The 23,361-nt window shown below is 40.0% G+C and overlaps 3 protein-coding genes across 4 annotated transcripts; 2 read left to right on the forward strand and 1 right to left on the reverse strand.

Annotated features, from left to right (window-relative positions):
• Window positions 1-1,470: 1,470 nt before the first annotated feature.
• Window positions 1,471-4,675, forward strand: zgc:114130 (uncharacterized protein LOC570332 homolog). Its single transcript, XM_022206193.2, is given in 3 exon segments — window positions 1,471-1,749; window positions 3,216-3,419; window positions 3,422-4,675. Coding segments are annotated over 3 exon segments (1,311 nt in total). The 5' UTR covers window positions 1,471-1,695; the 3' UTR covers window positions 4,475-4,675.
• Window positions 4,676-11,875: 7,200 nt separating this feature from the next.
• trappc6bl (trafficking protein particle complex subunit 6B, like) lies at window positions 11,876-16,833 on the reverse strand. Its single transcript, XM_022206204.2, has 7 exons — window positions 16,704-16,833; window positions 16,313-16,410; window positions 16,043-16,110; window positions 15,829-15,946; window positions 14,444-14,527; window positions 14,172-14,265; window positions 11,876-14,083 (listed from the first exon to the last, which is right to left on the reverse strand). Exons 1-7 carry the CDS (start codon window positions 16,777-16,779, stop codon window positions 14,052-14,054), a joined length of 570 nt encoding a protein of 189 aa, XP_022061896.1. The 5' UTR covers window positions 16,780-16,833; the 3' UTR covers window positions 11,876-14,051.
• A 199-nt stretch (window positions 16,834-17,032) lies between these two features.
• Window positions 17,033-20,306, forward strand: bloc1s3 (biogenesis of lysosomal organelles complex-1, subunit 3). Of its 2 annotated transcripts, XM_022206216.2 has the most exons (5): window positions 17,033-17,150; window positions 17,374-17,489; window positions 18,037-18,223; window positions 18,909-19,009; window positions 19,412-20,306. In XM_022206216.2, the coding sequence occupies exons 2-5, from the start codon at window positions 17,376-17,378 to the stop codon at window positions 19,595-19,597; spliced, it is 588 nt and encodes a 195-aa protein (XP_022061908.1). In that variant the 5' UTR covers window positions 17,033-17,150; window positions 17,374-17,375; the 3' UTR covers window positions 19,598-20,306. The 2 variants fall into 2 exon arrangements, with proteins under 2 accessions (XP_022061908.1, XP_022061916.1); XM_022206224.2 differs by lacking the exon at window positions 17,033-17,150 and having other exon boundaries at window positions 17,157-17,489.
• The last annotated feature ends 3,055 nt before the right edge of the window (window positions 20,307-23,361 follow it).

The following is a 23,361-nucleotide window of genomic DNA, read 5'->3' on the forward strand; positions in this document are numbered from 1 at the left end:
TTAAAAAACAGGTTTCAACCAATACTTTTTTTCATGTGCCTCAGCCAAGCCCTATAGAGATATATAATAAACTATAAAACATCTGGTTAAATCGACTCATATTTGTTTCTACTGTACTGAATCTACATACATGAGTTTTGCTAAATTATAGTGAACTGAACTTAAAATATCAAATTTTTATATTCAGACCACTTAAGAAGTTTAAAACTTGACGTTGAATGCTTCAACTTTTCATTTTGACTTCAGATGATTTGAATGAATGGACCGTTGATTCAGACTGTAAACTGAAGTTTATTGCTCTGGGGAGTAATAAACAAAAGCAGCACATAAAGGGGCTTCCCAGGATGTATTATTAGAGAGCTAAAACTCCCCAGAGACCATTGTCTCGTAACTTCAAAAAACCAGACAAAATGAGAACTTACTCAGTCTTTGTTAAGGTATGATTGTTTCTTTTTCTAATATTTAAAGCAGCTCTAATCATGACTAAAGTTCATACTGAAAGCAGTCCTTACACCTGTAGACTCATGATTTTTGTCACTGTCAACTGGCAGCAGCGTCACAGATCATCTTTATACTCACTCTGGTTTTGAAAAATGGCTTCAACTGCTGAAACTTTAGGTTCTCAGTGTTAATGAAAGCATATCAAGTTGATTCAACATGATATCTTAAGTTTATTGAACTTATTTTTATCACTTTAACTTAACTCTTAAGACAACTTGAAACCAGTTACACAAGTGGCATGTTACATTTCTAAGCTGAACAAACTTAAAATTATTTACAGTGTGGAATATTTACAATATATTGTAACATACTGCAGTCAAATACAACATACTAAAAAAATTACAATTTTTGAGGTGATTAAAAACAAGAGATCTATATTGATGATATATTGTCTGTAGGCTATGTGTATTACATGATAGATAGATAGATTAAAATAGACATACCGAGATAATGTTATTATTGCAGATTATTGTCTACATTGTGTATCTTATCTATACTGAGCTTTGTCCCCATGTAGAAAAACAACAATAAAGCAAATATGTGAGTGCATGTAGAAAAATAGATGTTGCATAGGGCTTTTAAATGTAGAAAACATTCAAATTTAATCTAGATAGATAGATAGATAGACCCACATACACATAAGTACTAGTTCTACAAATAACAGTAATGCACATATCAGTGGTATTGCAAGGATTCTTTCATGAATTAGGTGATCTATATTGAACATATGTAGCACACATTCCAGCAAATAATAAATAAAATCTCTAAGATAGATCGATAGATGTACAATATGAACACATGCAACATGGACATGATTGACATGACATTGTATGCCATTAAACTTTTAGATTTTTTTTAAACAAAGTCATATCAAACTGCACTTTATAATACATATTTCGTGTGTCTGGCTTTGGGCTATCAGGGGTTAAGAAGACAGAAGTTTTCCTGGATCCTTTCAGCCCCTCAGAGCTGTGGGGCTCCGGGCTTTGATGAGAGCAGCCCGGGCAGCAGAGCGGGGGAGTGGCTAAAAGCGCTGTTAGGTTTTAAATCCACACGTGGTCTGGGTCTTGGGCTTGTTTAGCACCGACCGCATACACAACTAGAAACTTCTGACCAACTCATGCCAGCGAACTGCCCGCGTCTATCGCTGCCGGGGCAGACGGGATCGGACGACGGTTTTGATAGCTCAGCAGAATGCCATCTTACCCCCTGAACCAGTTTGCTGAGCTGGAAGAAATGATGTGCAAGGTAAACGAAAAGCGCAAAGAAAGTTGAGCGGAGCAAAAGTTGGCTCGGTCGGGCAGGGCGGGGGTGTTAGCCTGCTAGCTGGTAACTTCAGCTCGCTGTTGTCTCTTCGTGTTTTTCGACCTTCGGCTGGCGGATGATATTGTTTAGCGGTGTAAAAAGCCTTTACTGGAGTCTGCATCGACGTTTTGAGTGTTTTTTGTGGTCTGAAAGTGGAGCTAACATGTCTGAAAGTGGCAGCGATGTGGCGGCTGGTGTTGCAGTTCATCACAACATGGGCCCTTTAAACTGTCATTAAACTTAACTAGCTTAATTTGTGCTTGAGGGGTTCACGTTAGTTGGATAATGTAGATAAACGATGCCACTGGTGACTAACAGTTTGCGAGTTAAACTGGATGTTTAACTGTAGATAACGCTAAAAAGTTGAATCAAAACATCCACCCACAGCTAACTTTTTGTGCCTGATAGAAGTTGTCCAGCCGTGTTGTAGCTGTTAGCCGTGGATGCTACTAAGTAGAAGCAAGTCGTGTAATAGCGTTTTTACAGTTACGAGGGTTTTATTGCAGTGTATATATTTAATACCAATGCACTGTAGCTTGCCCCAGCTGACAACTAATTCTAACTTTTAAGTCATGTTAGTGTGGATTTTTATGACTATTGTTTATGCCTAGTTTTTGGGTTTCAACTACTGCTTCATTAGTTCAGAGTAAATAAAAAAGGCTTCCAATACAGATCCACGTGTTACAGTGTACTACTCTGCCGTAATATTGCATCAGAAAATAATTTTCTTATATGCCTGCCTGTTTTACTTGCACTTTCATTTCTTGTCTTGCACATGCTTCTATAGAAAAAAGAAAGCAAATTCAAGATGGACAGTTCTGAAAACAAACAGAAGAGAGGTTTACATTAAACATATTCCACATTAAAGAACCAAGCAGCTAATATTGTAGTGTCTACAAAAAAAGAGAGAGATTTTACCAAAACACAATTACATATCTGGCTCAAGTTGAAAAAGTTTTCATGTGTACTCCCACACAGACACGGAGCACCATCACCCATGTCAGGAATTATCTGACAACAACAAATACAAGAAATGTCCCAGATACTTGCAAAAGGAGAGGATTTTAAGACATGTTAAATAAGCAATAAACAGTTTGAAAACCTGTGAAGGCTAGTTAAAATGATCTGTAAACATGTTGGTTAAATAAGTAAACTGATAGATGGGAAAGAAAGCCTTGTTTTGGTTAATGTGGAGTGTTCAGTGTGGAAGCAGTAAACAGTTACAACCTTGTGACTATTAGTCAGTTGCACGACTGTGCTTTAATGATTCACAAGTTTCTAAGTGCAGTGTCATCAGTTTACAATCACTGCACAAAAACATGTTATAAGTATTTTTAATACAAGATCCTGGATGTAAATAGTGAAATGTAAAGGCTAATGTTGGATTTTTTTGTTGGTTCTTTCTACAGCATTTACAGAACCTCGACCTGAGGGAGCCAAACAGACCACCACCATCCCTCAATCTGGCCATGAGAACACCAGGTTACATCAGTGAACCATGTAGAAACGCATCGTTTTCCCTCTCATCCCTCTCCTGCCTGCCCACTGATCCTGCAGACCGTGTATTTCTGACCTCCAGCCAATGGGGCAGCAGTCAGAAAGTCCTCTGTCCTCCCACCTTGGTAATTCCTCCCAGTGGGGAAAGTCAGGCTTCCTTTCCCAGCGCTCTGTCAGCATGGTGGAGACCAGCAGCACCACAGGAGCAATGCTGTCCTGGCCTGGAGCTGACATGAAGAGCTCCCAAAGTGACATCAGCCCCACTGCACTAAACACTAGCTCCTCATCATCAGCCTCATCTGTTTCCACCTCTTCTTCCTCATCGCGTTATAAGACTGAACTGTGTCGATCTTTCACTGAGAGCGGCTTGTGCAAGTATGGTGGGAAGTGCCAGTTCGCCCATGGCACAGAGGAGCTCCGTGACCTCAACAGACATCCAAAGTATAAAACTGAGCCGTGTCGTACATTTCACACCATCGGCTTCTGCCCCTACGGGATTCGCTGTCACTTTGTCCACAACAGTGAGGAAGAAAAGAAACACTCCTACTCTCGGTCCTCCTCGACTTCTCCCTCTTCCTCAAACGTTCCTCACCAGCCTCCTTCCTCCTCTCGCTCACACAGACCTCCTCTCATCAGACAGAGTTTCAGCTTCGCTGGGTTTCCTTCTACTCCTCAACAAGCCCTTCAGCCTGCCCTCTCTGGTCCTGCTCCCTCTGCCACGTCCTCCTTTACTCGTGCTCCATCAGTGTCTCCCCTTTCCTGTGCTGATGTTACTGACCTTCTCTCCCATGCCTTCCTGGGGATGGACTCTGTCTTTGAGGCCTCTCTTGCCCAACAGTACCAACCCCCTATAGGCCAGGCTACTGCTGCCGATCCCCGCTCTCCATTCCTGCCTTCTCCTGACTCTGGCTTTTCTCCATGTGGGCTGTCTCCAACCGGCTCTCCTTCTCTGAGACAGAGTCCCGGTGCAACTGGGGTCCCTTCAGGACCGCTGGGTGCCCGATCCCTGTCCTACACCTCTCTGTCAGACCAGGATCAGGATGGAAGCAGCTCTGCCAGCTCAGTCAGTGGCTCTGAATCCTGCGGTGGCAATAACGAAGGCAACGGCAGACGTCTAGCGGTATTCAGTCAGCTGTCTGTTCCTGATGATGCGACTGGATTCTGCCTTTAAACAGTAGTGTGCTGGAACAGAAGCGTACATATTTGCAAAAATTCACACAAAGCATATTTAATACACACACATTCTCACTCAAAGACACACTGTACTCACACACTACACACACCTATAAATGCACACTCATCTCACACAACTTCCTGACATCGAAGACTTTCTTCGCACCTGCTTGGCGTCAGAGGAAACAAAGAACTTTTATGACTGACTCAAAACACTGAGATAACCTTGTTAGACTTACGTGGTTAAAATGTCACGGTCACGTGCAAAAGCCACAGAGATACGGAAATGAAAATGTGCGTGTTGCCACCAAACAGAGAACTATCAAGGTAGATGTTTAATCGTGCTGGAAGCCTTAACGCTTTAACAAAATAGAATGCTGAAATGGCAAATTGTGAAGTAATTGTAATCGCAGCGTGATCGGCTCGTTGGTGAGCCCAGCCACACTATTCATTTATTTATCAGCATCGTATTGATCTAAAGAATGTGACAAAGCCAAAGACATCTGTTTGTAGCTCAGATTTTTCTTTCCATTATGGTGGGACAAACGCACAACGTGACTTATGCTTAGGAGTTGTTGTTCTTCAATTAACTGTACACAGGATTGTTTATAAGCTCGGGAAATAGATTTTTCCTCATAACTGTACAGTCTGAGGTCACGCTTAGATCGCTGGCCCACGAACCTGAATGTTACGTTTTTAAACAACGTGCCTGTAGTGTTATTTAACAGGCCATGTTACATGGTTGAACCAAGATTTGCTTGTTTGTTTGGAGAGATGAGAGCGGGGTGAGAGTCTTTTCTTTTTTTCTCTCTCTCTTTTAGAAGAGTAAGCTGGAATGTGTGGAGATGTCTTGTTGGTAAGGTTACTGCAAATACTGTTCTGTTTCTCGTGCGTTATTGACAACCTGCAACCAGTACGATGTCAAATTACCCAATTTGAACTGCAATACAGGAGGATGTCGATCATACTTTTGCATACGTCACGCTAAAGATACATCATTAACTGTGCAATGGTATGAATTTATTGGGCTTTGTTTTGCACCGATGAACTATCGACACTAAAAGTCAAAGACAGAAATGAGATGCCGGTATTTCCCGTTTCATTTTGTGTAATCTGAAATGCTGTTGGCAAAGCTTGATTTGCAAGGCACTTGGCTCTAAAATGAAAGTTAAAGTGAGTCTTTCCTAAAGTCCTGTTTTCATTTGTGGTGCTGAAATGCATCTAGGATCATCTTAAACACAAACATTCCCAAAAGTGGGCTTTTTTTCCCCCTCCCTTGTCCATGGGAGCACTGTTACATTTTTGATGAATGTTCATGTTTTTGTGACTCTCACCTCACTGCATCTCTCCGTCATTCAGTATTAATTCTTCCTGTTACGGCTTTGTACTGTTATGAATGTGCAGCGTCCTGGTCACGTCCACGTGCACCGTGCTCCCAGGTCTGCTGCTTTACTGAGGTAGATACGGCATACTGTAGGGTTTAGGGTCTGTATGCTTTAGTGTTTTAGAAATGTTACTTGGCTGTTTTGTGTGTTTATGATGTAGTTGGTTAGAAGAACAGCCACCGAGCTGTTCCTGGTCTATTTAAAATTGCCTTTTCATCAACATGTTTGAGGCCTGTTTAGTGGTAAAGGTGATAATCTTTAGTAAGTTAATTTCTTTAATTTATTTTAACGTATTTATAGAGGACTTTGAGTTGTTAATGCTTGTATCAAGTTTAATATATTTTGGTTTCTTTTGCTTTTTTTGTACCGGAAATAAAGTTTTTTTTCTTTTTTTTTTTTAACTGGCTGTTTTTGCTTTGTCACCTTCTCAGGGTTTCACGTAAGCATCAACAGGTTCAATCTACACTGCCATGTTTGACACATGCGGTTAGCAACCTTCTGTTAAGCAATGCAGAAGTTTCAATCATCACATTTACTGCAACTTTCCCTCAAGTTTCCTACATTATGCTGGCTGTAGTGTAATTTGCAACATGTGAGGTTTTACGTGCAAGGTGCAGGGAGGAAGGAAGGAAGTAAGAAACCAGTGAACTGTCGTTTATGTTTTCGTTCACATTCCCCGGTGACCCTGTACCGTTGAGGTTAGCTGTATCTACACTCAATATTTGAAGTTAATTAATGAAAGCCTGTGAAATATCTTTTCATGAAATACTGTGTTGTTTTAAGCTTTGTGACAGTCCACCGTTTTAGGTTCCAGTCATAGAAACCATGTGTTTCTTGGGTGTGCAGACACTAGACAGCTTATCTTCATCAACAAGTTATGCTGTGCAAAAGGGTTTCCCTGCATACTCTCAGGGTTAAATAGCGCTTAGGAGCAGAAAATGACTCTCATTTGCTCCATGATGTGATGCAGTCTCAATTGAAGATCAATAAAAGTCTTGGCAGGTTTTTATAACGTCAAGGTTTTAGCTTTTTTTTTTTTTTTTCCCTAGGTCTTGATAAAAACCAGAGGACGCTGTGTGAATAATTAAGTGAGCGCAGACCATTAAGCAGCTCATTGTAGACTGAAGTGAGCTTTGAAAGGTTCAAAATAAGAAATACACTCCGTTGTGGTCTTGCATTCTAAAAAGTTCAGGTGCAGTTCTGCATTTTCTAAGTGCAAATTTGCACATCAGAACTGATCTAAGCAAGTTTGTCAAGTCATGCCTGTCTTAGCTGCTGTGCTGTAGGATAGCAGGACACTTGTGTTGCTGTGTGTGTGTGAGTGGGTGGGCGTGTGCAGTAATGCCACTAAGATTTCATGTAGAGATAAGAAGTCTTTTGTTTAGGATTTAATCTTACCAATCCTGGGGTCCCGCTCGGTTCCTTTCTCCCTTTCGCCCTCCACCGATTCCAACCTTCCTCCTTCCTCTCTTATTTGCATCCACGTACCTTCCCAGCTTCTACACCACTTTAATCTGAGCAGTAGTTTAACTGTGGTGCCCAGCATCAAGTTGTAGAAGCACATTCTTTAATACCAGGTCCTTAATAAGCCAAACTATATTCAGTGTAAATCTGATCTCTAACATCACATTTCAAGACAGTCCTAATAAATGAAAATCAAAGTCCAGGGTGTTAGATTCATTGCTGACCCTGCAGGAATCTCCACATTATGCGCACACACAAACACACACATACACAAGGGCTATTATCTTGTCAGTGTTAACATGAGATGGGCTGGCTGTCTGGGGTGATTAGTGGCTGTGAAAGGGTTAAAGGCATGGGTGTGCTCGTATGGATTCTGTGTGTGTTTGTGTGTGAGATGCATTGTGTCCTACAGGCATTCTCCCACACTCTTGCCCTGTGGGACATAGGAAAGGCAGGCAGATGGCTGTATTCAGGCCCACGCGGGTCAACATATGGCCCGAGAGACAAACTTTGTGTTTGTGTGTGTGAGAATCTCACTCTTACTATGCATGAGTGGAGGAAGTTGAATGAGTCGGCAAGAAGAAGAAAAAAGAAAGCGGCAATAGCGGGGGAAGAAGAAAAAAAACGTGAAAAGAAGTTGTGAGATAAAGGACAGTCTGAGAGGATGAAAGTGGGCGTCATCCTGTGAGATCATACAGAGGTTGCATGCAGATTTGTAAGGATACTCTGAGGAAGATAAGGCCAACTTTTTGAGTCACTGAAGCATATTGCAGCAGTTTACTCATCTTTAGGTGTTCTTGACTGAGGTGTCTGAATATTTAAAACTTGTCCAGTAAGTTTGTTTAATGTATAATACTGTAGAGCATGAATACTAAATTAGCATTAACGTTTCAATTTGTCACGTCATTTTGTAATGTAAATCTTAATTGTCTATTAAAAAAGCACAATGGATTTTTTAAGTCAGTGGTGCTATCTGACATTTTAGTGGCTCGCTAGCAGTTAGCTATACCATTTGCTGATAGAAAAGTAGACTGTTTATGTTAAAGGTCTCATATTGTGCCCCTTTTTAGCAAATTAATGAATGTCTCACAAGTCCCCAGAATGTGTCTTTCTTTTTTTTAGCCCCAAACACTGCAAAGATGATTTATTTCACCGTGAGAATGTATTAGCCCAGTTCTGAACGGGCTTTTTTGGTGTCTGCTGCTGCTCTATGCCTCCTTCAGGAAGAAAACTCTCTCTGTCTGTGACTGACAATGCATCACAAAACAGTTATGGCAGCTGAATGACACAGACTTGAATGAGCTTGTGGGGCCAGAACTCTCTATCACTTCCAGCTTTCTTTCCAAATGAAATGCTTTTTAGCTATGTATATGGTGAGTTTGTCAGACAACATAACCATTGTGAAATCTGTAGTTTAGTGGTACAGAGGAGCGTCTGGGAAATGGCTCTGAAGTGACTGCTGGTTAATATGCAGTGTTAATGGGCTGTGTTTCAGTTACTATTAACTCTGATTGTGTTGATTGACGGCAGGAACAGAAAAAAAGTCTGTAAATGAGAGCAGTTACATTGGGAATTCAGCTGTATTAAAACAGTATGTATGAGCACAGGGAGCAGGAGAGAAGCAAGCAGATGTAAACATTGGCTGAGTTTAGGTTACACTGAACAGCACAACTGGTGACAGCAACCAAGACGGGGCTTGTTTATTGGTTTTAAAATAGTGTTAACGTTTTCACTGTTTCCAAATGTCGCTCAGTGTTAGTTTGCACAGAGCTCTGACCTGTAGGCATACGATCACATCAAAGGGAAACATTACCCACATTGGCTACACGGTATTCAAACACTAAGGGTTTTCCTGGTGCTGTGGAGACACTGCCATCAAAAGTCTAAGTAATCCACTGGATTTTCCAGATGCTGATAGTGCATGAAGACTCTTGTGTTCACTCTTGCAGCTAACACCGGAACATTTGATGTGTTTGCTCGTGGCTGAGACATTTTAGAAGCCAAAGCAGCTTTACAGAGTAAATTAACCTCTTTCCACTGTGAGTCGGCTGCTGTTTATGAGTGGCTAACCTCACAAGCGACATTCAGTAAAGAGGCATACTTATACATAGCGAACTAGACGACTTGTAGCTTTTTAGCTGGTAGGTAGCAGCTTGCAGGGAGATTTGAGGAATAACAGAAGTAAGCATCTTCATACCTTCACAGCTTTTACTTTACAACAAGAGCAAAGCATAATAAAATGGATTTTCATCATATGGGAGCTTTAATGTTATTCAAATCAGCCTAATGACAACAAGCGTGCTCTGTTACCTACCTAATGCAACTACCATAGGTGTAGTATTTACAACACGTCCATTTGTCTCCCAAATAAAAACACAAAAGAGGCAAGGGACCTAAAAATCCCTATGTTTACTTATTGTGTCTATATTGTGTATTTTCTTTTACATAAATGATGACAATCCCACCATACCATGATGCAGAAAATGAACAAATTGGTACATAAAAATGTATGAAAATGAAGCATATTAAGTGTTTGTGAGTGAAAACACCCAGACCCCCGAATGTTTAAGTGAAACCTACGTTTGTGCTAATCACAACAAATAATGTTTTAAATGTATTTGCTGTTTGGACACATGGGCCAAGATTAACTGTTATGCTATACTCAGATTGGTTATTTTATCACTAGATTCCAGCAATGACTTTAAAAGTGCATTTGAGTTTGTTCCTGCCTAGTCTTACAAACTAAAGTGAGCCGTAGTGAGGAGCTTTCAGGAAACCTAACCCAGATCAACTGTCTCTCTCGGCTTCTCACACTACAAAAGACCTCAGCCAGTCTATGTGGACAGTGTTACTGAATTGTAGCAAGTCATCAATTTGAGAGAATGAATGCTGAATTTGCTTGTGCACCCCCAACACCTCCTTTCTTTCCTCCGGCCCTTGAACACTTCCCTCCTCCTCCTTCTCCTCCTCCTCCTCTGCTGTCCTCCCTCCCTCCATTCACCGCTCCTCTTTGTAAGTGTATTTGGTGACATTGTGATGCAGGGTAAAGCTGGAGGAAGGGGAGTGAAGCTGTGCAGAGCAGCACAAAACAGCTGTTGCTGAAGCCTCACTGCCATCCTTCAGTTTCACTGTCCCTAAGAACCAGCCACAAGATAACTTCACACCGTTGGAGACATTTAGGCGCAGATACAACAGCTTCACCCTTTCCTCCTCACTATTACACCTTAATCATCTTTCACTTTTCTTACATTGCTTCCTCTTCGCCCCCAACTCCCCCCAGCCTCTAATAAACTTCTCTTTTCTACCTTTCATCTCCCTCCAGCCTCCTGTAGAGGCTCTTCATTCTCCCCATCTCATTTTCCTCTTGCCCACTCTCTCAATCTCCTCCTCCACCGTCTCTCTACAATTCTACCCCCTCCTGGTCTTTCTCTCTAATCCCTCCTTCTGATTTCTCCCCCCCCCTCCTCTTCTTTCCAGAGGAGATTTGGGCTAAGTGTTTAATGGGTTGCAACAAATGGGCAAAAGAGTGGGCTATAGTCAGGTGCTGCACATTTATGCAGGCGCCTAACTCAATTTTCCTGACTGTTTTCTTCTTTCACAGTGTTCCTGCAGTTGTATAAAAGGTCCACACAGCACACATCCTGCTGTCACCTATGATGTACTGTGCATATCAGCGGGGTAGAGAGGCAGTGTACTTAAAACCAGAGGTCTTATTTAACTTTACTTGAACTCTCCAGCTCATTCAAGTACTCTTGTCTGGAAGTCCTCCATTCTGGAATAAGAGCACAACACAGTTCCAAGGGCAGACCCAGACTTTAAAATAGACTAAGGAATATATTTAAGAATAACTCCAGCGAGGTAGTATTAAAGCTCCATAAAGTTGGATAGTTTATAAAAAGAATTATGAAAAGTGGTGTAACTAATGCTGAGGTTTCCTGACTTTTAGCCCGTGAAATGTCTCTAAAAGCATTAAATCCTGTACTTCCCTCCCTAATGCATGCTTTTTGTTGGTGTTATGATCTGCATTATAATAACCCTGATGCAGTTTTATGAATGTTTTCACAGGCTGAGGAAAGTACAGTACAAAATTGGTGAAGTGCCTCTTTTCTTTTCTTCATCTCCCTCCATTATTTTGCCAGCTATTCAAGCATCATCGTTGTTTGCCTATGCATCATCTGCTTTGTTGTAGTGACACAGGATGCTTAAATTTAGTGCACTATGATCTAAACTTCATTGCTCATACGTATACCTGTATGAGGCGGCTTGCATTAGTTGGCGACATCTGAATGTTTTTTCCTGTTATTGACCGCCCTTCTATGTACAAATTCCGCTGTGATGCTGTCATTTACGGTAACAGCTATTATGTCGAACATTTAATTAAAAACAGAGGCTCGAGCGTGTTTCCTTGTATGGTTAAAATACAAACAGATACAACTTTGGTGTGTGACAGTAATGAGTGTTGTCACAGCAGCAACACCAATTATGGAAATTAGCATCAACAGAGCAGTTTTTAAGAACCAAACCTGAGCCAGAGGGACACACTGAATGAATAAAGTTGCATGTAAAGACCTTTATTGTGTAAAACTTTTTACAGTGATGGCAGTGAAGTACTGGAACATAGTCAGAGGTACTTTATTAGAGCAGAAAAGGAAATAAAACCAGCGTGAGCGCTATAATCCATCCGTTTACTGCAATCATGTTAATGTGAAGCCATACAAAGTGTTGCTCAAAATCTGATATGGTTTTGACTGAACCGGGGTTAACTTCCTGTAAACACTAAAATGAGAGTTTAGCAAGGACAAAGCTTTGATACTGAGTATTTCAGAAGTGCACACAGAGTAGCACCTCTTAATACCAAGCTCATGATATGGATCAAAAACAAGAAAATATTAAAAACTTAAGCAGGGATGATGGGAGATGGGGCTGCTGGTTCTAGTACACACTGTGAAATATGCTGTAATGCATTTACATGAGAACATTATAACTGAGGACAACTAAAGAAAAAACTAAAGACTTTTCTTCAGCATGTATTTTGTTCTTTACAGTGCCATAAAAATGTGTTGGTAAAACTTTTTGGTACAGTTGAATCTTGATCTAAAGTCTTTTTTAAGCCAAAATGTAAAAACAGACTTTATTGTTTACTAAAACAGAGTGTGCACAGAGTACGTACCAACATAAATGGTGACTAACGATACCAACAAATAATTGAAGAATTAATGGAAGCAACTGTGGTGCTTCTGCAAAAAAATATTTTCAACTAATTTGTTGTTAAAAATCGTTTCTTTAGAAAATGTCACGCAAATACATAATTTGTGTTGTTTTCTTATGGCACTGTACAGTCATTTTTGTTCAACTTTCTACACACAACACACACAGAGTACATCAAATAGATAAACTAGAGATATGAGAGAGCAAGGTAGAACACACAATAAGCAGTGAACTGGTAACAGAACACATGAAGTTAAGACAGCTTTATTTCTCCCTCTAGTGGTGTTTAGAGGCAACAGCTTTTACCAGGAAAGTGGATTCGTTTTCCTCGTGATCACTGTGGTCATTTTGCGGTCTTTTGTTTTTCAACAGACTTTGTTTTATTGTGGTGTTCCTGTTTCAACATTATTAGAAATGCTTATAGATGTGTGAGGAAGTAAAATAAATAAACAGCACATATTTACACTGTCTCAGCTTTAAGACTCGTTTTGTGAGGATTTTTTTTTCCTTTTGTTTTTTTAACAAGGCAAGATGTCCTTAACAAATGTAACCCAGAAATCCATGTGAAATAGTTCCATGGCTTATTGTATGCTAGGAAAGTACAAATATGACATGTTTACATAAAAATGCTGTACAAAGGAGAAAAAAAATGTACATCGTGGTGCAAAAAATAACCTTTAGAGCTAGTTTACACAATCAACTCTGAGATATATAAGCTACAGCTACACAGGAAACTACATCTACATATAAAGTAAACCTAAACTCCTGAAACTAATGACTCATTCTAGATTTGCATTTTGTCTGAAATTGAATTTAAATGACCTAGAGCCTGCATGAAACACTCAACTCCTACAGGCAATCTGCTAGAAGGCAGAGCAAAGCACCAGGAGCCGGATGCAGCTTCTCAGTGTGTCTGCAGAGAAACAAGTGCTGCATAAAGAAGCTGATGTGCCAGGTGTAATGACTTTCAAAGGGTCACTGGCTATTATTTGCATGGACGCTGTAATAGATTTTATAGCAGCTGACAGTCCTGAAATATCGCCCAAAATTATGCCTCATCCTAGATTCTGCTCATTATTCTGCCTCAGTTTACTTCCTTTTACTTTTCACAAATCCAATTACTTTATACTGAGGATTCAATCCTATCAAACTGTAGAGGAAACATTGTGACACGTTGCAAAGAATATATACCTCATGATTAACTTTACATTCACAGCCACTGACAACTTGTACTGCTTTCCACAGCTAGCCTGAGTGAGGTCAATGAGGGCTAAGGAATAAAACTAATTATTTTCCTGTATCAAGATGCCACAAGTATAATCTAAGTCCTCGCTTTTCCTCTTCACCCTGTCCGGGGTATCTGGTAGTCAGAATATGGGTAGTCCTTGTTTACCCAGTGGCGTTAGTCTGGGTGGTAATTGATTCCCTCTGTGGCTGCACTGCTCAGTGGGACAACAGCAACTACCATCCGATCTTTTGGTGCTGTTCGTTAGCCCCAGGGCAGCAAAGAGGATCAGGTCACAACTTCTGGATGACCACCTGAAACTTACCTGTTAAAACAAAATGTAGGAGAGGTGAACCGCTTGTTTTGCCTTCAATGAATGCATCTCGCATTTGAACAACTATGATGGTACTCACAGGATGGCATGACGGAGACCTCAGCTGTCACCACGCTCTCCATACCGAGGTTAGATAGAGCTCCTCTCACCACACCACACGAGAAAGCAAGGTACTAAGAGAAAACACACACATGGACAAATCAGCCTCAGCTACACTATGACATGAATTCCTTTTTTTTTTGTTTGTTTGTTTGGCTGCCAAAATACAAAGCCTTAAGCGCCTACATCTATTTGATCTCCATGTAACAGCATTATAAATGTCTATTTGTGTGTTAAAGACTGTATACTAACCTTAGGAGCCTGATCCAGGTACTGTTTTCCACTGGAAAGCTGAGTCAGCATGGAAAATTTGTTATCTTGAAGAACATATGTACCCTGTGGTGGGACAGAAACCAAAACCCCGGTGACAAACAACAGGAAATTTCAAACAGAATTGCATATTTTTAGTACTTGATTATCTGGAAAGGTTGGATATGGAGCTTTTGATCTTTAGTTGCACTATGGAGCTGTTTGTTCTGAGCGTGTACATATTTTGTGTATGTCATATCTGTACATTAGGACGTACATGATTGTGCACACATGTGGCTGACGCAGTGCAAATTCCTCCCATTAGCTCTGTCGCTATTCTACGCATTAGCAGGTGGTGGTAAGACACCAAAATATGCAGCAAACACAGGCACAGACAGACATGGATGTAAGCAATGCTGGATTTAAAATCACTTTGAATAATGTTTAAGGAGAAAGGAAGTGTATTGACACTTGCTAGATTTTAAGCATAGGAGTCTGTTTCTAAGCACATCACACGTGTTACTTAAAAGATGGGGTAAGACTGTGAACTAGGTCGTACTGAATTGTGGTGTTCTATCATTAAACTGTTTTTCAGCTTATTTTTTCTTCAGATTTTTTTGGGCGGGGCACAAATCATGGCTTGATGACACAGGAGAGTCATACTTTCCCGCTAACACTGTAAATAATTTCAAAACTCCCGTGCATTAGCATCAGTGGTTCTCCCATTTGCCTGTAACTACACCTACTGCAGCATACAGTTTCCTAACTAGCTAAGCAATGCATCTTCCTTAAGTGATAGAATTTTCAGGGTAGCTTGTTCTCCTTATTTAAATTTCCTTAGAATGATGAGGTGAGAAAAAGGTCGATTGGTTGTGTGAAGAGCCGTGATGAGGGTCACTACCAACACCTGCCTTTACAGAGACTATTTTACTGCAGATAGTTTTAAAGATTTTAAGCAAAAACAACTGCAATCCTTTGAAAATCCACCACTGATCAATGTGATTAAACCATCTCTGGCGTGCATCATCGAATTCCACTTACACATGTTTATTATTACAATGCGTAACTCAGTCCACAGCTGCACAGGGATGCAAATATTTCATATATAGTGCATATCTGCGATTTCACATCTAACCTGTTCGGTTCAGTTAAAATTAACTCTTGTGTGTGCATGGTTGATACGGTTCATTTAGGCTAGTGTAATTCTATCTCACACATAAAGTCACAGTTTCTCAACAAAGGTCAATAATTCTGCTCTGAAGGCCAGAAATCTCTGACACAAGAAGTAACCGAGAATTTGAACCAACAGCACCCATAAGCACCAAAAGCATGGTGTGCATTTGAAATCAGATTTTCAGACGTACTGTTCTTCTACACTTTCATTTTACCTGATGGTTTGTTCTGAGATTGTCCACCTGCCTCCTGAACACTTTTGTCCAGAAGTCTTTACAGATAAACTTCATTATATCCAACTCATCCTTAAAGCTGGGGGAGTCTCTGGTCAACCTAGACAGAGAGAACATCAAACCAGACACCAAATATATGGGAGAATGCATTTTACACAGTGTTTATTGCATATACAGAATGATATTTGTCATCTACCTCTCAATAAGTCCTTGTCCCACCCTGAAGCCCATGCCTTCCAGGACAGAAACACACACAGCTCTGTCCTGAAGGGAGTAAGTACAGTTTGCGTTAGTCTATCAGTATGATGCTTTCTGCTCAAGTGTGACAGTGAGTTGTAGATACTTTACTGGTAGCTATAAAGATAGATAACATGATAACAGTGTTTTGATTCCAGCCTAACGTCTTACTTAAGGCTTTGCTGTATATTATGTGTGAGTTTATTGTTCAGGCCTTTAACGAACTCACCTTGTTGTCCATCTCTCCTTTACCAGATTGCTGCTCCTTGTAAATATGAGACACGATCTCCATATGGAGAAATTCAAACAGAGCGTCGTCAGCCATTCCTGTCAAAGACACAAATGATATACAGCTCAGTACAACGCTTAAGCAGTTTTAATTACTTTCTCCAGCTGTGCTCCAAAACCAACAGTAAATGGTGTGTAAAAAATCTCCTGAAGGTTAGCGTTAGCTAGCTAGAAGGTTAGCGTCACATAGCTAATGTTGAAAACACTGTCCAAGTTGTGATAGTTTCTTCTATATGAGTATATGAGAGGCAGAGAAGAAAATCATGGCATGTAAGTATGTCATACGCAGGTTTAATCTATATAAATTCCACAGAGTGAACAGTTAAATCTACCTGTCAAATTGTTGTTGGCAACAACATACGAAGTACTCTGCTTCCTGGGGTGCACTCGATATTTTTGCTTGTGCATTCCTTTGAATTCACATGGGCGCAGGCGGTGTTAGCACGAGTTATACTTCACAGTAACCATGTACATGCATAGAAATTACACATCCAGTAATGACATACTTGTTTCAGGTAAAAGACAACAATGAGCCTTGTTTTTTTTAAACAATAATCCCTGTGCCTTCCAAATTTCACGAAACCCAGTACAAAAATGCATTAAGATTCGGTGAACGCCAGTATAACATACAAACGCACTCTTGTTTCTGGCTGGGATGTCTTCCAATTGTTGCCTGAAACGTCTTAGTCACATGACCTGCTGGCTCAGATCTGATTGGGTTTTGAAGAACGAGCCACTTCCTTATCACTCGTGATGTGTATTTTGATGTTACAGCAAAGGTTTGACACTTTTTGCATTTGTTTTATTGCCTAAAACCACTTTATATTTTATCATTTATGATTTGTCTAACTGTACCTTATAGCATTTAGCTGAGTAAACGTTACGGCTAAGTGGAGCCTAAGTATGGCGTTACTAATTGGACTCTCGAGATCACCGATATTCAATAACGAGCTAGTCATTGTGAGCCTGACTTACAGAGTTTGACTGCGTGTGTTTGTGCAGTCATGTCCAGCAGGTACCAGATAGTGGTTCAGGGCGAGGCGTCTGAAACAGACTCTGATGATGAAGTCTACATCACCTCACTGTCAGCCAACCAAACTACCACCGTCGGAGCAAAGGTTGGCTTGCAGACATTCTCCTGTGTGTGTTTGAGAGTGAGATGCACATAAAAAGTCGCGATGATGAAGTTAGTTTCCGATTCGTAACCTTCAGTTCCATTTTCTCCACATATTTTAGGGATGTGAAACCGCTGTCTTTCACGTACTCTTTTGTCACTATAGAGCAAATCAGAGCTATGTTACAAAGAGTCCTTAGCCTCTCTGGTATAATCTGGTCCTGATTTGACCAGTCTATAGATAGTAGTTGTTTTTGATCTGGACCTGATAAAATGTGGTGAAATCTCCCCTTGTTTTGCATTTAGTAGAAACAAGCTTCCCTAAATTTAAAACTAGTTTTGAGACAGAATTTAGAATTTGACATCATTAAACTGTGGAGGGAAAAAGTACTGTATCAGATACCTCAGTATTTGTTTTCATAATTCTTCTACAAAAAACTATTGTCAGAAATCCTCCAGAATTTCAGCATCGAGGAAAAGTGTGTGTTTTTAAACATCAGCTTATGACTGGTCATGAATGTACATTTCAGTTTTGGTATGGATGCTTTCAGGTTCCAGGGGAGGCGTCTGAAACGGACAGTGAGGATGAGACGGAGAATGCTGCCCGAAGCTCTGCACCGAGGCAGGAGAGCGCTCAGATACTCAAGAGAGACTTACCTCCTCTTATTGTAGTCAGAGACCACCCTGATATACAGTCTGTAGTGGAAGACAGGCCCAGCCCCTCACACAAGCCACACGGTGAGGACTGTTGTTAATAATTATGATAATTATTAGTACTCCAATGATAATATTTCCTGTCCAGTCAAGAGTCCACTTTACCAGCTTTACTTACTGGCTTTCAGTTACATTTCAGAGTCGTCACCAGTGACAGAATCATCTGGCTGTTTGGATAAATTAGAGTGCCAGCAATTGACTGATTTGTGGCCAATTATTAAATCAATTGGCCATTATTATGATAATCTGTTCACTGGTTTGAGTATATTTTTTAACCAAAAATATTAGTCAGAATTTTCTGATTCTAGCTTTGTAAATGTGAACATTTTCTGTTTTCTTTCCTCTGTTAGGACAGTGAACTGACAGTCTTTGGCTTGAGAACAAAACGAGCCATTTAAGGATGTCATCTGGGACTTTTAACAATATTTCTGACATTTTACAGACCAGAACAACTAGACACTGGGAGATTTAACAGCATTGAAAATATTCTTTGTTGCTGCCCCAGAATGAGTGAAGACAGCTTTACTTGCTGTTTAAACCTGGCATCTTTGCAGCATGATCGAGCTTCAGTGTGGATTATTGTGGCATGCACACTTTCTCCATTGTTAAAATGTAATTTTTTGATTTTCATAAAATGGGTATTAAACGATGAAACGGAAACCAATCCGCTTTACGTTTTAATAATTCAAGTATGTTTTTTTGTTTACAGGTGACACCCTTTTACAACAGAAGCTGCAGGAGTCTAACAATCGACTTTATTCTGATGTGGGACTGATGGTGCAGCAGGTTTACGGCAATGCCACCAAAGAGGTACGATGAAGTGTTTGAGTTAAGGCACTCCTGTGACATATATAAAATACAGTATGTGGACACAGCGCTTTTCAAGCTACATCATTCCCACAGATGCTAGTGCTCTTATTCTCTAGCTTGAATAGCAACAATAATAAAAGGTAAGCACCATACATATTATTCTATACAAGAAAAGCAGTCAGACTATGCTGCAAATATGGAGAAAAATGCTGAAGTGCAAACCTGTTGGAACAAATGATGTGATTCATGAGGAGATTTAACAGGAAATGATGTGATGGAACTGGGAATTGTCTGAGTAGATGTTCGACGTTAAACAAACAAACGAGTGTTTACTGTAAGTGTAATGATAGCTTTGTCACACGCTTAAAATCAATCACAACGTTGTTTCTGTTTCTGTGAAAGATTCGCACTGCAACATCTCAGCTGAATGCCTCACAGACCGCCATCATCAACGCGTCTCACAGCATCAGATTAATCCTGGATGACCTGAAGGCTGTGTCCGAGAAGATTGACATCATCACCAGCTGTCAAATACTGCCTGATATTAACATCAATAGTCCAAATAATCATACTGCTCCTGTACCTTAAAGACATAAATGATGCACTTTTAAATACACATATCATTATGATATTTACACTGAATATCCGAGAGACGGACCCAAGCTGGACTAAATAGCATGTTAGCTCTACTACTGTGTTTACAGACAACGCCCATGCATAAATACATATATTGGACAGTTTCACACTACATGTATATTTATCTGTAAGGTACTGCTTGTCCTTGTGTCTTGAGTTTTGGGGGTTTATTTGAGAGCAGAAGTCAAAGAAAAATATGCACGTCATCTCATGTTTTGCAGTTAAGGTCATACATTTTTTTTTATATATATATAGAAATTTACATCCCACTGTTTTTGCCTACAGTCCAGTTAATGTAACTCAATGTGATTTCAGAAACCAATCTTGACTGATTTTTGATGATCTTATTATGTCTCTGCTCTGCTGTTTTTCGTCCTCTGTGGCAGATCAAGGTAAAAGGCCTGTGTGAGTTTTTCATACTAATATAGTTTTGTTTTTTATTTTTCTTCTGTGTTAAAATTGTAAAAATACAATTAACTCAGTAATGTTAAATCCCAAATGTTCCTCAGTCCTGAATATTGTTTCTCATTGTTGGCAGCCAGGAAGCTGTAAGTTGTTTTTATTTTTTGTTTTTGTGCTTCCAGAAATGTCATTTCCCAAAAGCAAAACGATGGTTCAGTAGTGAGGCTTTCAATGACAATAAATGTGGAGATACCTGAAACAGTGCTGATGACTTTTTTTCGACTGAAGGGTATAAATATAAATTTATTGTCAAAAATCAGTGTACAAAACTTTGTAAAACAAGCAAGAAACATGCATGAAAATGAAGGTAATGGTCAATGAATCTAGTGACTTTGCAGCTTTCAATACAGGAAATTGTGGTGTAAATATACTCTATTGCACACACATTTAGTAAAAACACGTTCAAAATTTATCAACTCAGAAAATGAACAAAGCAAACAGTACTGCCTGGTGTTGGTCCAACTGTAGCTTCCTCATTGAATAGGACTTTAGCTGAAAGGAAACCGACATATAGTTACAAACACGTCCACAAAGGTCAGTTATACAGGTCAGAATACCACTAAATCATTCTGCCGAACACCAGCAAATTAACACTCGCATTTCCAGACAATGGCAGTCATCCATTAGGGGGTAAAAATGTCCACATCATGTGTTTGTAGAAATGTCAGATATGGGTGAAGGCGTACACCAACACCACCACCAGCAAGTTGAGGACTGTTCCCACGATACCCACGAGGCCGAGCAGGTTTTCGGTGTCAACCTTGCATCTTGCTGATTCAGGACATTCGCTTAGAGGTTCGAGTGCCTGAGAAATAAGGATTGTGTTCATTTATATGTGCTCAAAGCAGGAAAGACTAGACAAAGTTTAGTAATATATATTTCAGCCACCTGATGGCGCCATTGATACACATGACAACACTCGCAAAACATTTTTCAGCTCTTTGCTTAACGTATCTATTGTATGTTCATTTACAGTGAGGTGTGTGTTTGTATGCATTTTATAACCCACATATAGTAATTATGTGTAATATAAGCAATATTTGACATCCAATTTAATATATTAGTTATGTTTAGGTCAGTATTAGTCACATAAACTTGCTGTATGTGCAGTAGTAGTAAGAAACATTCTGTTTTACCCTGCATCTATTGTATATTATGTGTATACTTTTTTTCTGTTAATGTGTAAAATCATGGTTATTCACTTTAAACAAACAGAACAGGACACACAACAACACAGGACATGGGAAAGAAAACTACAGGTACAGACTTTTTAAGAAGGAACTTGGTATAACATGGAGGTATAAACAATAAAATACGTGTACAGGTGTTTTTTTAAATATTTGATTGGGTATGAGATGTGTGAAGGTGTGTTTCATGATTGAGTACAACTCAAACACACAAATATTTGGGACTTGCTCTGGGGGTGCAGGCCACATGGGTTTTCTATAACATCCTGAGACAATCTGAATTGTAATTGTTGCTATATAAATATAATTGAAAAATTGAAATATTTACAGTACGACCGTTGATACAAGATCAGGTCACCATCGGTGGGGTCCAGAGTCGCTCAGCAGCATTTAATTTACCATTATTTGCATTTATTTAGGTTTTTGATATTTGTACATATTTTGTGTCCCACAGTACAGTCAGTGTGTTTAATATAGCAGGTAACTATGTGCTATGCCGTGTGTTTGTTTATTCCAAGCGACATGAACATGCTCTATTCTATTCATTTGTCATTTGAAGTAAGATGCATATCTGCACACATTTTAGAGTCTCATTCTGTCTTTCGTATTTTCATATTTTGGCATTGTAAACAACACAGCCATGAGAATATCTGTGTGTAGATGCTCAGTCATCCAGGTTACGGTAAACATAGCGGCTTTGGTTAAAGGCAATTTTGTTTTAGGTTCTTGTGGATGTTTCACCTCTAATCCATGAGGCTTCTTCCAACTTGGTTTACTGAGGAAATTTCTTGGATTATGAGTAAAATGTCCTTCAGAGCCTCACAGAAAAGTCCAGTTATGAGTAAAGTACCAACGGCTCTGTATTTGCTGCTGCTGCTACAAAATTTAAATGATAAGTAGCTTTTCCTTTGACAAAGCCAGATTTGTAGCAGCTTCATTTACCTCTTTGGTGTTTCTCTTTCCTGTGTTGTCCTTCAGTTCCAATGTGGGCTCCATTTGTCACCTTCCAAACTCACACCAACAGCGGCAAAAACTCCTTAAACCCTAATTTAGTCCAGTTCCAAAACAAATAGATCCAAATATTCACAGAGACGATGACTGGCAGGACTGTTTGCTCCACTGGTGGCTCTTAAATTAAAGTCTTCTCTCCTCCTGGGGCTCCGGAGTCACAGGACTCTAATAAATGAGAAACTAAAAGGATGCTGCTTTGTTGTACATCTGAAAGCACAGAGTGGCACATGAGGCCAAGAAGCTGCTCAGCTGCCCAGCCACTATTTCTGTGTCAGGTCATATATAGTTGGCTTGTAGCTGCGTGTGTGTGCGTGTGTGTGTGCGTGCGTGTGTGCGTGCGTGTGTGCGTGCGTGTGTGCGTGCGTGTGTGTGTGCGTGCGTGTGTGTGTGTGTGTGTGTGTGTGTGTGTCCAGTGGGCAATGTTACAGAGGCCACAGACACTTTGTGGTGACATCACTAATGCTCTCTTCTTTACATCTATTGCTATTATTTATTGCTATTTTTAAGTGTGATAGATAAGATTTCCCCAATTGTAGCTGAAGGTGTGCAAACATACAGAGAAACTGTGAAAGCCCTTTGTGGGGATAAAGACACTGTCATGTCAAACTACTCCATTTTTCCACATTACTCCACAGAATCAGTTTCCCTTAAGCATCCCTGTTCAATGTTCAGCTCAGAAGCTAAGAGGACCAGATCCACAGCACAGTGCTGACTCACATCTATTATGTTTAAAGAAGACAGTGTAGCAGAGCGTTTGCCACCCGATAACCTCTATTATAGGCATCCACTGAGGCTTCATTATAGGAAATGCTGAGAGGAAGAGGTGAGGTGTTAGTTAGGGTCATGATGAAACTCTTGCAGGCCATTTCTGATTTCACCTCGTAACAGCCAGCAAGTCACGAATGAGCTGTCTAAGCAAGTTCAAAGTGATTTAGCAGTGTGGAAAAAAGATATAACTATTTAAACTTCAGTAATTCAACCATGCAGTTCATTTTACCAAAACCATGAAGGTCAGTTCATTCAGATTAACGAGAACGTTAATCAAAAGACACAAAA

The sequence above is a fragment of the Acanthochromis polyacanthus genome, chromosome 13, assembly GCF_021347895.1.
Source record: "Acanthochromis polyacanthus isolate Apoly-LR-REF ecotype Palm Island chromosome 13, KAUST_Apoly_ChrSc, whole genome shotgun sequence".
In the NCBI taxonomy this organism is placed as follows: Eukaryota; Metazoa; Chordata; class Actinopteri; family Pomacentridae; genus Acanthochromis; species Acanthochromis polyacanthus.

Bases quoted from the DNA above. Each gene is read 5' to 3' on its own strand.
- bloc1s3 (XM_022206216.2), top strand. From the start codon at position 17,376: ATGTCCAGCAGGTACCAGATAGTGGTTCAGGGCGAGGCGTCTGAAACA. The intron at 18,224-18,908 runs GTGAGGACTGTT...TTTTGTTTACAG, and splicing joins CCCCTCACACAAGCCACACG to GTGACACCCTTTTACAACAG. The intron at 19,010-19,411 runs GTACGATGAAGT...TTTCTGTGAAAG, and splicing joins ACGGCAATGCCACCAAAGAG to ATTCGCACTGCAACATCTCA.
- trappc6bl (XM_022206204.2), bottom strand. From the start codon at position 16,779: ATGCACAAGCAAAAATATCGAGTGCACCCCAGGAAGCAGAGTACTTCG. The intron at 16,111-16,312 runs GTGAGTTCGTTA...TACTCCCTTCAG, and splicing joins AAGGAGAGATGGACAACAAG to GACAGAGCTGTGTGTGTTTC. The intron at 14,266-14,443 runs GTTAGTATACAG...GTTTTCTCTTAG, and splicing joins ACCTGGATCAGGCTCCTAAG to TACCTTGCTTTCTCGTGTGG.